The 13,915-nt window shown below is 55.6% G+C and overlaps 1 protein-coding gene across 2 annotated transcripts in view; it reads right to left on the bottom strand.

The window, feature by feature from the left end:
- Positions 1–5,040: 5,040 nt before the first annotated feature.
- BDKRB2 (bradykinin receptor B2) overlaps positions 5,041–13,915 on the bottom strand; it is a 30,979-nt gene continuing 22,104 nt past the window's right edge. The window contains exons 2-4 of one of the 2 annotated variants that reach the window (XM_086708863.1): positions 12,586–12,722; positions 10,743–10,852; positions 5,041–7,091 (exon numbers count right to left, since the gene is read on the bottom strand). In XM_086708863.1, the coding sequence (XP_086564989.1) occupies positions 5,987–7,091; positions 10,743–10,816 (1,179 nt within the window). In that variant the 5' untranslated portion in view covers positions 10,817–10,852; positions 12,586–12,722 and the 3' untranslated portion in view covers positions 5,041–5,986. The remainder of the gene's footprint in view (positions 7,092–10,742; positions 10,853–12,585; positions 12,723–13,915) is intronic. The other variant, XM_086708862.1, reaches the window with a different exon arrangement.

The following is a 13,915-nucleotide window of genomic DNA, read 5'->3' on the forward strand; positions in this document are numbered from 1 at the left end:
GCACCTGGATTCTCATTGTATAGGTGAGAGAACAGAAACTCAGAGAACCTGAATGGCTTTGCCCGAATTCCCAGAGGCAGGAATGACAGAGCTGGCATGTGAACCAGGAACCTGGCTCCAAGCCCAGGTCAGTCGCTGTCACATTGGTGCTGCCCTCTACAGTGTATAGAGCCCTCCTTCCAGAGTCATTAGCTCTGGGTAAGACAGTCACACTTAGGGTGTTAGCTGCCTAGTTTCCAGATGAGGAAACTGAGGCCAAAGGCCGTTGGAGGGGGGTGAGGGGTTGGCCAAGATCACACAGCGAGTAGGTGGCGTGGTGGGGCCTCAAGGCCTGGCCTCCAAAGTTCTCCCCCTACAATGACATGTTACCTCTCAGCGTCGGGCACATGAAGGGAACCAGACACAAAAGGCACGTGGTGTTATGATTCCATCCGAACGAAATGTTCAGAAGAGGCAAGTCTGGAGACGGGAAGGTTAGTGGCTCCCGGAGGTGGGGGGAGGCAATGCTGGGGGATTTCACGCTGGGGTGATGAGCATGTTCTGGAACTAGAGAACAGTGACCACACAGCTCTGGGGGTAAGCGGAACCCACTGGAATGGGTGAGCTGTCTGGCTCGTGAGTCATATCTTGATAAAGCTGCTACAGAGAACATCTCAGGGTAAGGTGTCAGCCTCCAGCCCCTGGTGTGTGTGTGTGGGGTGGGGGGTGGATTCTGTCGGAGGTAAATACTCACGAGGCCTACAAGATTCAGACTCTGTTAGGGCAGAAACAGCCCCAGCGCGGGCTCAGAAGCTGTCCCTGCAGGAAGGCACCTTGAGGCCTTTCTCGGTAACCAGATTCGTAACCCCCCCCCCCCCCCCGGGGAAGTCACAAGCACCCCTCCTGAAGAGCGGTGGGGTCTTAGCAAGTTACTTCCCTCTCTGGGCCTCAGTTTCCCCATCATGAACTGGCGGTAACGCAGGTGCCCACCTCCCTGAGGGGTCACGAGGGTCTGAAAAGAGGTCAGCGGAGTGTGAGACATTATCATGGGGCCATTTGACCTCAGCCAAAAAACAACAAACAAGCCATCAGGCTTCCAGCCATTTCCACTGCTGAATCGTGACCTCCTTGCCTCGTCCCTGTCCACACACCCCCCCCACCCCCCCCACTGCTCCCAATCCTCCAGGGTTTGGCGAGAGGTCAGAAGGTGTGGTTCTGCCATGGGCTCAGGGGCTAAGAGCAAGGAGAGAGGGGACCACACTGCCGGTGGCTGCGGATCGAGACTTTGCTTTCCAAATCATGAAGACTGCACCAGGGACTTCAGAGATCGACGACGGCCCTCATGGCTAGCATTCAGTCCCACCAGGTCGCTGGCATTCAGCTTGCACCGCGACCCCACCTCCTCACCCACTCGGTCAGGGCAGGCTCAGGGGCCCACCGGTGGGCTTGCGGGGGGCCGTGGAGGGTCGGGAAGGCAGGGGCCGCTCATGTTGCTGGGCTGGCTGGGGGCAGGTGGGAGGGTGGCTTTCCCAGCCCGTTTCCACCTGCCGAGAGCCCAGTTCACACTTCCAGCCAAGTGGCTGGCTCCCCTCTGGGCTGCAGACATCCTAGAGTCATGCATACCCTGAGACCAAAGTCCCTTAGAGGAGTGAGCTCCCTCGGGCAGTGGTGGGCAACTTTTTCCGAGCTCAGAGCTGCTGGGGAGGGAAGGGTGCAGGCCGAGTGGGAGGGCGAGCACTGGAAGGAGCACGGAAAATCTGTCGGACTCTATCTAGTTGTGGACACCAGGGCCAGAGGGCAGAGAACGAGCCAGGAAGTGGAGAGAGGGAAAGATACAAGGCAGGGGCTGGCTCATGACAGGCCTTGCGAGCCACGTTATGGATGTAGAACTTTATCCCGGGTGCCGGGACATGTTTGCATGATTTCCTGTTAGAGAGCATGGTCCTCGCCCTCACCATCGTCTTCATCACAGCTGTCATCACCATCATCATCACCATCGTGGCCGCTCACACGTGTCGAGCGTGTACCAGGCACCGGGCTAGAGGCTTTTCTGCGCAAATCCTGTCAACAGCTCTGTAAGGCAGATGCCCTCATTCGCCCCCTTTTACAGATGAGAAAACGTAGGCTCCAAAAGGATCGGTGAGATGCTCCAGACCACATGACAAATAGGAGCCCCGGCCGGAACTGGGACTGGAATCCAACCCAGGTCTGCCTCATCCCAAGCCTTGGCTCCTAAACGCTGCTCTTTCGGGGTATAGCCCCTCTACGGTTGTATTTGTGTGAAGACCCGTCATTGGATACAGAGTGAAGGATAAGAGCTGGCAGATGGTCGAGGTCAGTATCAGAGACGGCAAGAGCGGTGAGAGGATGCTCAGCTATAGAGAGAAGCAGATAGGTCCCGGAAACACGTGGGTGGAATCTGAAAGAGGTGCTGATCCGGTAGGTGGGAGGGATGGGGGAGAGGGTATATTGACCGATGACCCCCAGGTTTCTGGTACGGGTGCGTGGAGGTGTAGATCGAGTAATGCCACTTCTGTAGAGACAGAAGAGAAGTGCTCTTTAATGAATGAGTGAATGAATGAATACGTGAGTAATGAGGAGGTCCCCTAAATGAAGTGGGCAATGAGTTCCCCATCGCTGGGATTATGCAAGCAATGGCTACACAACTGTTTGCTTAATCTAGACATTGTAGAAGACACTCCTGCTTGGAAGGGGAGGTGAGAGGGAAGGTCCTCAGTAAATATATGTTGCATGCATGAGTGATTGAACTTGCTGCCACCCCTCTGATTCTAGGGCCTCATGGGGGCTCGCTGGCTCCTAGTGGGAGCTTGATGACTTACCACTGAAGGAACGGAGGACGGGGGAGACTATCAAACCCTATTCAATTTTCTCACATTTCTACTTCGGTATATTTTAGAGCCTGCAGTTTAATACATATTAATGAGTTTACACATTGGGTATGCATAATCAAAATTCTTTTACTTATAGGGATACACAATCACAAGAGCTTGGACACCGCTGTTCTGCAGGACAGAAGCCCTAAAGTGGGCTGAGCGGAAATAATGGCCTTCTCGCTGCCTCTTGATTGCAGTGTCCTCACAAAACTAAGGTTTTCGGGAACCGTGACATGAAAAACCTCTGCAAAAACTACTGCAAAAAAACTCCTCGACCGTTTATTAAGTTGTATGGAAAAGACACATGTTTACACACTTCATCCATGTCTCATTGTTTGTGAATTGCTCCCTCCTTACAATGTAACAGCTCTCTGGGTCTTTCACAGGACAATGTTCTTTATCACAGTGTCAAAACAACCCACTGGGCGGCTGCCCTCCTGCAGACTGATGGCTCCTCAGGCCACGGGAGGACCCCTAAGTGACCATTAGGTGTCCAGAGCTAAATGACCATTAGGTGCCCATCACACACCCGCTGATGGATGAGTGCTACACATTTGCGAAGCACAGCCTCCTTTTTATGCCACTCACAGTCTGCGCGCGGTTTAACTCCATTAAAATGTTAAACCCTTCCTACTTCTTCAACCGTTTTCTTTCTCCAGCTACGAGTGTGTGTGTTTATTGGGGCAGAGGGGTGTGCGTGGCAGGGGCACAAAGGCTGGGCATCTTTTCTGACTCCTTTTGCTTTAAAATCTAGAGCTGGTTTGATGAGGATTTACGGGCTGTTTGCCATCCAAGATTTCCTGGTCTTTGGGGTTTCCATCTTCTCCGGAGAGGGCTTGCTAACAAGTATCCAATTACTTTGAGTGAATGAATGCTGTCCTGGTGTCGCTTGCCTTACCATCCTGGTAGCTCCTGAGCTCCACTGCTACTGAGCTGGCCCTCCCCGCCTTGGTTCTCCTCCACATGACGTTGGAGCGTTGGAGCCCGGGAGGTGCGTTGTCCTTACTCCCCACGGTGCCTGCCGGCCACAGCAGGCCGATTGGGAGCCGCGTAGAAAAAAAGAAATGAATCCTCCCTGGAGCACGGGGGGGGGGGGGGGGGGGGGGGGGGGCTTGGCGATAGGACTGTCTCTTAAGCCTCTGGCCAAGGATGCTGGTCCAGCTTCCTGTGGCCTTACTCCTGGGACCCGCCCCGCCCCGCCCATCACCCCGCCCACCGCTGCCCCATCGCCCCGCCCACCGCTGCCCCATCCAACCACTGCCGGCCCCGCCCAGCGAAGGCGGAGCCACAGCCTCTCCGCAGCGCCGGCTGGAGGCCCCTGGGGGAGGGCGTTCTCCCTTCTGGGTTCATCGTGTGGGGCCCCAGGGCTTCCTCTTGGTCACATAGACCAGGCAGCCACGCCGTGACTCAGACCCAGCTGGCCCAAATGAGGCGCTCAGCCCTGTAGGGGACCTTGGTCCCAGGATCAGCGCTATGGGGTCCGTGACCCTCGTGCCAAATCATTGGGCTGCTGTCCTCGGGTGGCAATTGGTTGGTGCCCTCGGTTGCTGAGACCGGGACAACGGTGGACGGGCTGGACTCCGCCTGAGTACTGCCCACCCCCAGTCTGAGCATGAGTCCCCGGCAAGTTCACTCAGACATCTCTCGCGGGCATCACAAATCAAACATTGAAGGGGTGGCGTGTCCGCAGAACGCTCGCGTGTGTATGTATGTGTGGGGGGCGGGCGGGCAGCGTTACGGGAAGGTGGAAGGCAGGTAACGTTGTTGCGCACCTGCTATGAGGCCAACCCTGAGACGTGCTTTATTTACAGCACCGTTAGCTATAATACCGGTTCTCCTCTAAAGAGCTATTGTAAAACCCGAGTCCGTTTCTTTTTTTTTTTTTTAAATTTTTTTTTTCAACGTTTATTTATTTTTGGGACAGAGAGAGACAGAGCATGAACGGGGGAGGGGCAGAGAGAGAGGGAGACACAGAATCGGAAGCAGGCTCCAGGCTCTGAGCCATCAGCCCAGAGCCTGACGCGGGGCTGGAACTCACAGACCGCGAGATCGTGACCTGGCTGAAGTCGGACGCTTAACCAACTGCGCCACCCAGGCGCCGCCCGAGTCCGTTTCTTGATAATAAATTTATTTCCATACTGTGTGCCTAATAAAGCCTCACATTTATATAGCACCCTTCCTTTTTCCCAAGCACTTTCGTGCCTGTTAACGTCTTTCAGTCCTCCCAACAAGCTGATGTCACAGAGGACGAAACAGGCAGGGATTAAGTGACGTGCCACTAATTATCAGCAGAACTGGGGCGTCAGGCTCCTTCTCAGTCCTCTCCCCTGCACCAGGCAGGGTGCCTCGCTCCACCACGTCGCAGAACAGCCTTCTGGTCGTTGGAAGTAGTCATCCCTGTTCGAGTTTGCGAGTTCCTCGGAGACAGAGATTATACTTTGCTTTTTTCTTCCCTCTTGCCCGCGGTGCTCAATACTTGCCTACACAGCAAGTGCTTAGATAAGTGCTAAGTGCTCATCGAGTTCTTGTTTGGCACAGACCATCTTGCCCATGGGCAGGGGGAGTGATGGGATCCTGGTCTCCGGGTTCTTACCAGGGATCCCTCAGAGTTCAACCTTCACTGATCGGAGAAATCATCCTCCGGAGTCCCAGCTGAGAGGATTTAAGAGACTGAAGGCAAAACTCCAGCCAGGCCCCCCGCCTGTGGACCCAGACGTGGCCTCAAAGCTGGGGTGGCAGTTCCCCCGGAGATGTGATCTGGCACGCCGGGGCAGGCTGGGACACCATGTGGGAGGGACACTCAGTCACTCCCGTCCCTGTCCCCAGGCCCCCTCCACTCCTGGGAAGAAGCAGACTGGCCCACGGGTGGCAGCAAATGGGAACAATAATACCGTCATGTTTATGGAGCCCTTGGCTCTGGGCATGAGGTCACCCCATCCTCACGGCCTCGCCCGCTGCATCTTGGGCAGGGCGGGAATGAAGCGCCTGTGTTTGGCCGGAGACGTCGACTTACTGCCCAAGGTCGCATGCCTTCCGTTCCTGCTCAGGCACATCCTGAGGGGCAGCTGTAAGCGCACCCTCACCCACGTGAACCGTAGTCCTCGGGGCGGCCCTCACTGGCTGTTCCCCACCCACTCGGGCAGTCTGTGAATCTGGCGTTCCACCGAGATGGAGGTCCGTAGCGTGCCCATGGAGTTCTCCGTCTTGGTGGACTCCGACACGCAGCCCCCCTTCTGGCACAGTCCCCGGAACACCTCCCGTGACTTCTTGCGGAAGCGCTTGCCCACGATCACGTACACCAGTGGGTTGAGGCAGCTGTTGCTGTAGGCCATGTAGGACGCGATCTGCGTGAAGACGTCGACGATGTGCTCATCCCAGCAGCCGGACAGGATGTTGAGGCGCAGCAGCGTGTCCAGGAAGGTGCTGACCTGGAAAGGCAGCCAGCAGATGACAAACAGCAGCAGCACGGCCAGGACCAGCACCGTGGCCTTCCTCTCCGTCTGGATCTCCTTGAACTTCTGCATCTCGTTGTTGCGCAGCACCTTCATGATCTGCACCGTGCAGAAGGTGATGACGACCAGGGGCAACAGGAAGCCCACGGAGTTCAGGAGCACGTTGGTGAACACCTCCCAGGTGCGCGACGGGTAGACGATGAGGCAGGCCGTGACGTTGTAGCCCTCGGCCGCGTACTCCTTCATGGTCCGGAAGGCCAGCATGGGCGAACTCAGGAGCAGCGTGCACCCCCAGATCACCAGGCTGTAGAGTTTGGCCCAGCGCACCCCGCGCATCCGGCCCATGGACATGGTTTTCACCAGGGCCAGGTAGCGGTCGATGCTCACCAGCATCAGGAAGCAGATGCTGCTGTACAGATTCATGTAGAGCATGGTGTTCACCACGCGGCAGAGGACCTCCCCAAAAAGCCAGTCGAAGTTGTGGGCGATGGTGATGGCCCAGAAGGGCAGCCCGCAGGCCAGGATCAGGTCCGCCACGGCCAGGTTCCCCAGGTAGATCTCGGCCACCGTGCAGCTGCTCTTGTGCAGGCAGAAGACGCCGAGGACGAAGATGTTCTCGAGGGCTGCCAGCACGAACAGAACCCAGAGGAAGGGAGCCTGGATGGCGTTGAGCCAGCTCCACCACTCGGCATAGATGCAGCCCTGGGACGACGTCCCGTTGAGAGTGGACTCAAGCACCTGTGAGGTGATGTTGAGCATTTCAACGCTGAAAGAAAAGCGCAAAAGAGGCTGTTACACCTCAAGGTCACAAGAAGGAGGAGAGACAACTGATGCAGAAGGAGGGGGACTCAGCAAGCAGCTTCCAGAAGCGAGGTCGGGAGGGGCGCTCAGGCCCTTTCTGCCGCGTGCTCAGAGACCGGGGCGCCCCGGACTCCCTGGGGTCTTTCAGAGGGACCCCGTCTCCTTGGGCTGAGCCGAGAGCTCGTGTTCTTTGCCTGGCAGCTCCATTAGGATGTTTCCTTGGACGGTGTCCACCCGCGGCACCAACAATCAGTCTTGGGCCCTGGGCCTCCTCGAAGCTTCCGTGATGGGAGGATGCAAAACACATTCCTTCCTTATCGTGTGGGCCCCTCCCAAGGGAGCTGGGCATCTTTCGGCCTCTCGTGGCCTGGTCACGGTGAGTAATTTATTAGAGGAGAAAGATGATATCACGCCAGACAGTGATATTCCAACCTGCCTCCGAGACCACAGCCCATCTGCCCACACCCTGTCTGCTTCTGGCAGAAGGCAGCGCTGTGCTTCCAGAACCTCCATCAGCCAAGTGTTGACGACAGTCCGAGGTCACGTGATGGCAAGGGAAGGCAGGGGCTTTGGAACCAGACAGTTCATATCTCGGCGTGTTCATTGGCTGTGTGACCTTGGGTAAGTTAATTAGCCTCTCTGAACCTCAGTGACCTACCTTGTAAAATGGGAATAACAGAATCTACTTCTCAGGGCTGCGGTGGGAATCCAAGACAGTGGGCAAAAAGCTGTGCTCTTGCTTCAACAAGCACAGATAATTATTGACTTTTCGTGAACTTATGAAAACAACTGGCACCACTGTTTTCAGGTTCTTGCTCCTGTATTAGCGACTGTATCATTAACTCACTTCTTCCTCTTCCACTCTTGGGTGCGACTCAGACCATGGGGCGGTTCATTTTCTGGAAGTGTCACTGTTCAGGCTACTTCCTTTCTACCCTCTGCCAAGAGGCACGGGGGTTGGACAGCTCCCTAGCTGTGTGGTCTTAGGCAAATTGCTTGACCTGCCCGAGCTTCCATTGTGTTTCCTTTGGAGTAAAACACTGCTCTCTTCTTGACTGGCTTTGTATGGCTGTTGCAAGGTCCAACTCAAAGCGTGGGCGTGAAGACACATCGAAAGCGGAGAGTACAACCAGAGGGCAAGACTGAGTAGATGTTTCCCTAGTGCCCAGGGCAGGGAGAGTCAGGGAAGGTGGTGGGAGGGGAGCTCTTCCTGGGTGGGTGAGTTCTTCCGGGGCAGGCTCATTGGCTGGGAGGTGGGGGGTGGCGGGCTGAGCCACAGCTAAGGGAAAGAATCTGCTGTTCACCGGTGGGATTTCCTAGGAAAAGCCCCTCTGCTTCCGGGACCAGCTGGCTGGCTTTGAGCGGCCAGACTGGGCACCTGTGACTAACTCATTCCTCAGTGCAATTGTTATTTATGTATTTATGTATGTATGTACGTATGTATGTATTCATTTATTTAATTTTTTAAAACACTTGTCTTTTTTTTAATGTTTTATTTATTTTTGAAAGAGAGAGAGAGAGACAGAGAGACAGACAGAGTACCAGTGGGGGAGGGGCAGAGAGAGAGGGAGACACAGCATCCCAAGCAGGCTCCAGGCTCTGAGCTGTCAACACAGAGCCCGACGTAGGGCTCGAACTCTCGAACTATGAGAGGGTGACCTGAGCCGAAGTCGGGCGCTCAACCAGCTGAGCCACTCTGGCGCCCCTGCAATGGTCCTTTCAATGTGCTTTGAGCATCTTCTCTGTGCTGAGCTCCACCCTGGCTGTAGGGACCCAGAGGTGAGTGCCACGTGTCCCCCACGCCCTGCCAAAGCTCCTGGCAACTGTGGTCTAGAGTGTGATGGATGCCGTGGGGGTGTGGGGCACAGAATTGGGTGTGTGTGGAGAAGGACGGAGGTGACTCTGTGACTCTGGAGCTGGATCTCGAAAGACGAGGAACATGTCAACAGAGAGCAAAAGGAACAGTGTTATGTGGTGACAGAGGGTGGCTACATTTGCAGTGAGCACAGCGTAACATATAGAGAAGTTGGATGGCTATGTTGTACCCTGGAAACCAAGGTAGCATTGTGTCTCCACTGTTCTCAAATAAGAAAATGAAAAAACAAGACAAACAAACAACACCAACAAGGAGAGAGGAAGACCAGGCGGAAGGAGCAGCTTGAGCGGAGGTGCAGAGATGCGGAAGCCTCCGGCATGTTCTGGAAGGCAAGGTGGGAAGGGGCCAGGGATGGGATGAATAAAGGAAAAAGGACAGTCATCACTGGCTGCTAAGAAAGTGAAGCTTTGTCCCTGAGAGCCTTAAGGAGGGAGTGATGGGATAGGAGAAAGGCTCTGGGAAGATTCTTCTGGCGGAGTGGTGATTTGGATATGTCCCCCAATTTTTTGCTACCCTTCCCTTCAAAGGGTGGAGTCTAGTTCCTCTTGCAGTGAATGTAGCCGCTGACTTGCTTCCCACCCATGGTGGCAGTGACAGTGTGTGAGTCCGCGGTCTGTCATAAAACACATTGCAGTTTCTTCCTTGGCCTTGCAAGGGTGCTTGCTGTGGGGGCAGCTGGCAGCCATGTTGTGAGGGCGCTCAAGCAGCGGTGTGGGAGGAACCAACTTGCCCCCTTGGAAGCAGATCCTCTGGCCCCAGTTCAGCCTTTGGTTGACCCTGGCACCCTAGCCTTGGAGTATTCCGGCTGAGACCCCAGATATCACAGAACAGAGACGGGCCGTCCCCACTGGGCCTTAAGTTCCTGACCTGTGCAAACTGGCAGGCTCCTTCCAGAGCCTCTGGATGTAAGGCTTCTCCTGGACAACCTCCTTGGTCCAGCCTTTGGCCCTGTTTTTGCAGCTACATAAAACCCATTTTCTCAGTGACCCAGGCTTGGACAGTTGTCTCTCAGGGTCTGGGTCTCGGAAGACGGAAGTATGGCCAGATGCTGCCTGTTAATTTCCCAGCAATATGGTCCTTTGCCAACGGGATGGCCCCTGGCCCTTAGCTGGCTCTGAGAAGCCACTAGATTGTCCGAGGTGGCCTGGGGAGTGCAAAACTGGGGGTTAAGTGCCCCGTGGCTGCCCAGTCATCTCCATGGTATGCTGCACCCCATACAGGGCTGAGAAGCCAGGCAGGGCCCCTCTGCCCTTTGTCTCACCAGCCCTGAACCCTCAAGACCGACCCTCCCTTTCTTCTGCTTCCACTCGCAATCGGTTCTCTCTATGGAGTGGCTAGGCCTCCTCCCAGACATCAGACATGAGTTGGAGACATCCCTTCTCCGTGGTGACCTGGTGCATCTCTGATTCCTTGGGTGTTGACTTCAGAGTGTCACTCTCTTCATTTCCAAGTTCATTTGGGATGGGTCACACATGACCGTCACTTCTGTATCCTCCTCCCGCATCCCCGTACCCCACCAAACCCAACAGAACACCACCTGCCCTGCTCCCACCAGGTCCATGGGGGACTCGAACACAGGCCCTACCAGCCCTCGAGAGGTTTTTTTTTTTTTCTGCGGATCCCACATTGCCTGTTGCTTTCACTGTTGCCCAGGAGATGGGGGTCACGTTCCCCAAGTCTTCCCCAGGCTGTCTGCCCCTCCCACCATAAGCAGTAAATCAAGGAATTCTTTTGACTTACCCGAAAGTGGCTGTGGTGGGCACGGGGTCCTCATGAAAAGACACGAACATATGTCTCCTCCAGGAAGAGAACATTTGGACTCAGAGGGAGACGTGCGTGAGGCGCCCGGGCTGATCGGAGGAGAAAAGACAGTTAGATCTTGGGCTGGGGACCATAAAACACACATGTGTTTGTCCACGAGGGAAGGGAAATCGAGCCCTTCACTTAACAAATATTTATTCAGCAGCTGCTGCATACTGGGCGCTAGGGACATAATGGCACAATGTCCTGTCCTCCAGGAGCTTACAGTTTAATGGAGAAGCCAGACATTACTGAAATAGTCACTAAATAATTGAAAACTGATGCAAATGCTATGAAATAAAGGTCCCACGGAAGCATATAAGATGGAGTCCTAAACCAGCCTGGCGTGGGTTGGGGGGGGGATGTGGGAAATGGATATTTATTTTAAGAGCTGAGGGTGAGCAGGAGGAAACTGAGCAAAAAGATGGCAGTGGAGAGGAGGATGTCTACAAAGGAGCAGCGTTGCAAAGGCCCTGAGGCAGGAAGAAGCTTGGTGTGGATGTGTGTTAGGCCCTGGTGGCCGCTGGGGGACGGAGGGGACGGGATTGTGGCAGGGACAGAGTGGAAGCAGGGAGACCGGTTAGCAGGTTCAGCCCTGGTGTAAGGCTGGCCATGAGAGCCCGGGGAGGAGAGCAAGGGACGTGTCAAAGACACCCCCCACCACAGGTGCTGCCATCTCCTGTGAAGGCAAGAGGCGGAGGGCTGACTTGGAGAAGGGGTCATGTGTTTAGACTGGGACGTGTTAAGTTTGAGGTGCTTCTGAAACTCACAGGGAGGGGGGCAAGTAGCCGTGGGGCTCAGAGTGGGTCTGGAGCTGGGGGTGGGGGGCCTGGGCTGGAGGATCTCCAGGGGCTTCGAGCCTAAAGGCAAAGGCGGGTACAGAGGAGCGGTTCCAACCCTTGGGGTGGTGACTGCCACAGTGTGCTCTCAAGGTCTGAGCCCCGGGTGAGAGGGACTCAGAGCCTTTCTCTGTCCCTCTTCATGTTTCACTGTACAGCTGACCCTCGGACAGCACAGCTTTGAACTGCGAGGGTCCAGGTATGCGGATGTTTTCCAATAAATACGGTACACTCCCATAAATGTAAATTTACTTTCTCTTCTTTGTGATTTTCTTTTTTTGTTGTTTAATGTTTATTTTGGGAGAGAAAGAGCGAGAGCGCGAGCGAGCATGAGCAGGGGAGGGGCAGAGAGGGAGAGAGAGAGACAGACAGAGAAAGAGAATCCCAAGCAGGCTCTGCACAGTTAGCACAGAGCCTGATGGAGGCAGTGGGGCGGGGGGCGAAAGCGGGGGGCTTGATCCCCCGAACCGTGAGATCATGGACCTGAGCTGAAACTGAGAGTCGCAGAGGCTTAATGAACTGAGCCACCCGGGGGTCTCCTTACGTTTCTCTTAATAACATTTGCTTCTCCCTAGCTCACTCTATTGTAAGACACTATATGTTACATATGACATACAAAATATCTGTTAATCGGAGGTTTATGTTATTGGTAAGGCTTCTGGTCAACAGTAGGCTCTCAGCACTTAAGGTCTGGGGGTGTCAAAAGTTAGATGCTGATTTCCGACAGGGAAGGCTGTCAGCACCCCTCCCCCCAGCTTTGTTCAAAGACCAACTGTACTCTCATCCCCGGAGGTAGGCATCTGCCACAGGCTGGCCTTGCCGAGGAGGTGGGGGTGCAGAGATGGGGGAGGTCACTCGTCCGGGTGCCATTGCTAACAAGACCCAGAGGTGGGGCTTGAACCCCTCCTTCTGGTCCAGATCTCGAGCTCGCACCGGGATCTCACCTGCCCTCTTGCTCCCGTCCAGGAAAGGTGTGAAAACCTGGGTGCCCATGTGCACGTGCATGGAGCCGTGGATCTGCCCCGCCCCGGGTTTCAGCCACCCCTCAGCAGGCACATGGAGCTTCCAGAAGCCAGCTCTCCTAATCCAGTTGTAGGAGGTGAAGGGAAGGCGGCTGACAGTCCAAGAAACATTAAGGCATTAGAAAAAGAAGAGACTGAGTTAGTAAGCAGGAAACGAGGCAGAAGATATTTAATGAACATCTGGAAAAGGTTTCCCTGAACCCCTGAACTGAGCGGAGGTCAGGATTTGGAACTTGCAAGAGGAGGCCAGCAAGCAGCCAAGTCCTGCTGATGCTTCAGGGACGGAAGGGGTCTGGGGGAAGAGAAGAAAGGTCTAGTAGATTGCCTTTTGGGGAGGGCCTCCCTGGTCCCTGGAAAGCGGAGGGCAGAGGCCATGTGTTTGAATCATTCATTCCTCCAGGACCCTTATTGAGATGGGGGGGGGGGGTGGGGAAAGCAAGGTGAGCTTCCCCTGCCCCATGGGGCTCCCCTCTCCTGCTGAGGGACTTCAGTCTGTCCCAGGCCCCCCAATTCCACCCAGACAGAGACAACTGCACAGGTGACTGCGGGCGGGGGCGGGGGTGCTTCAGCTCAGTCACCCTGGGGAGTGCCCAGTGTTTCCTCGTGGCCCCTGGGAGTTGGGTGTTCCCGGATCTGGCCGGCTGCTCCTAATTGCTGGCTAATGGCTGTAAACATTGCTCTCATTTTGAAAACAAAGCCGGGAGTTTCTCTGCAGCCGTCTGGAGAGGGGGTTTCAAGTCTGGAGACATTGTAGATGCTAGTTGCTTCTCTGCCTCTGCTGGCGGAGGCATCCCCGGGAGGATTCTGCCTGTGAGAGCCGCAGGCAGCTCCAGGCCACTCTCCCTGCAAGCACCCCCACCCCCACCCACCCAGGAACCTCAGCAGCGCTGGCTTCCTTTGGGCTTGGCCAGTGGGAGCACCAGCAGGGCGGGGAGGGAGGAAGTACATGGGGCGTCAGCTGGGGCGTGGGCTCCCAGTTCTCTGCATCAGGGCCTCCAGGGGCCGAGCTCCCAGCTCCTATCAGGGGCCCTTCCCACCTCGCTGGCCAGGATTCTGGAGACTGCCACCTGGTCCTGTTCAGTTCTCTGGGAGGGAGGGGGTGACCCGTGCCAGGACCTTGGCTGTGCTGGCTCTGGTGCCCCGCCGGCACCCCCACACGCCGTCCACACTCCGAAAATAGACCCTCTGTCAAAAACACCTCCATATTACATATTAGTGTGAATGTGCCTTCTCTTTCCTCCCGGGACCCTGT

The sequence above is a fragment of the Puma concolor genome, chromosome B3 (assembly GCF_028749965.1).
Source record: "Puma concolor isolate L17-30 chromosome B3, mPumCon1.1.hap2, whole genome shotgun sequence".
Lineage (NCBI taxonomy): Eukaryota > Metazoa > Chordata > Mammalia > Carnivora > Felidae > Puma > Puma concolor.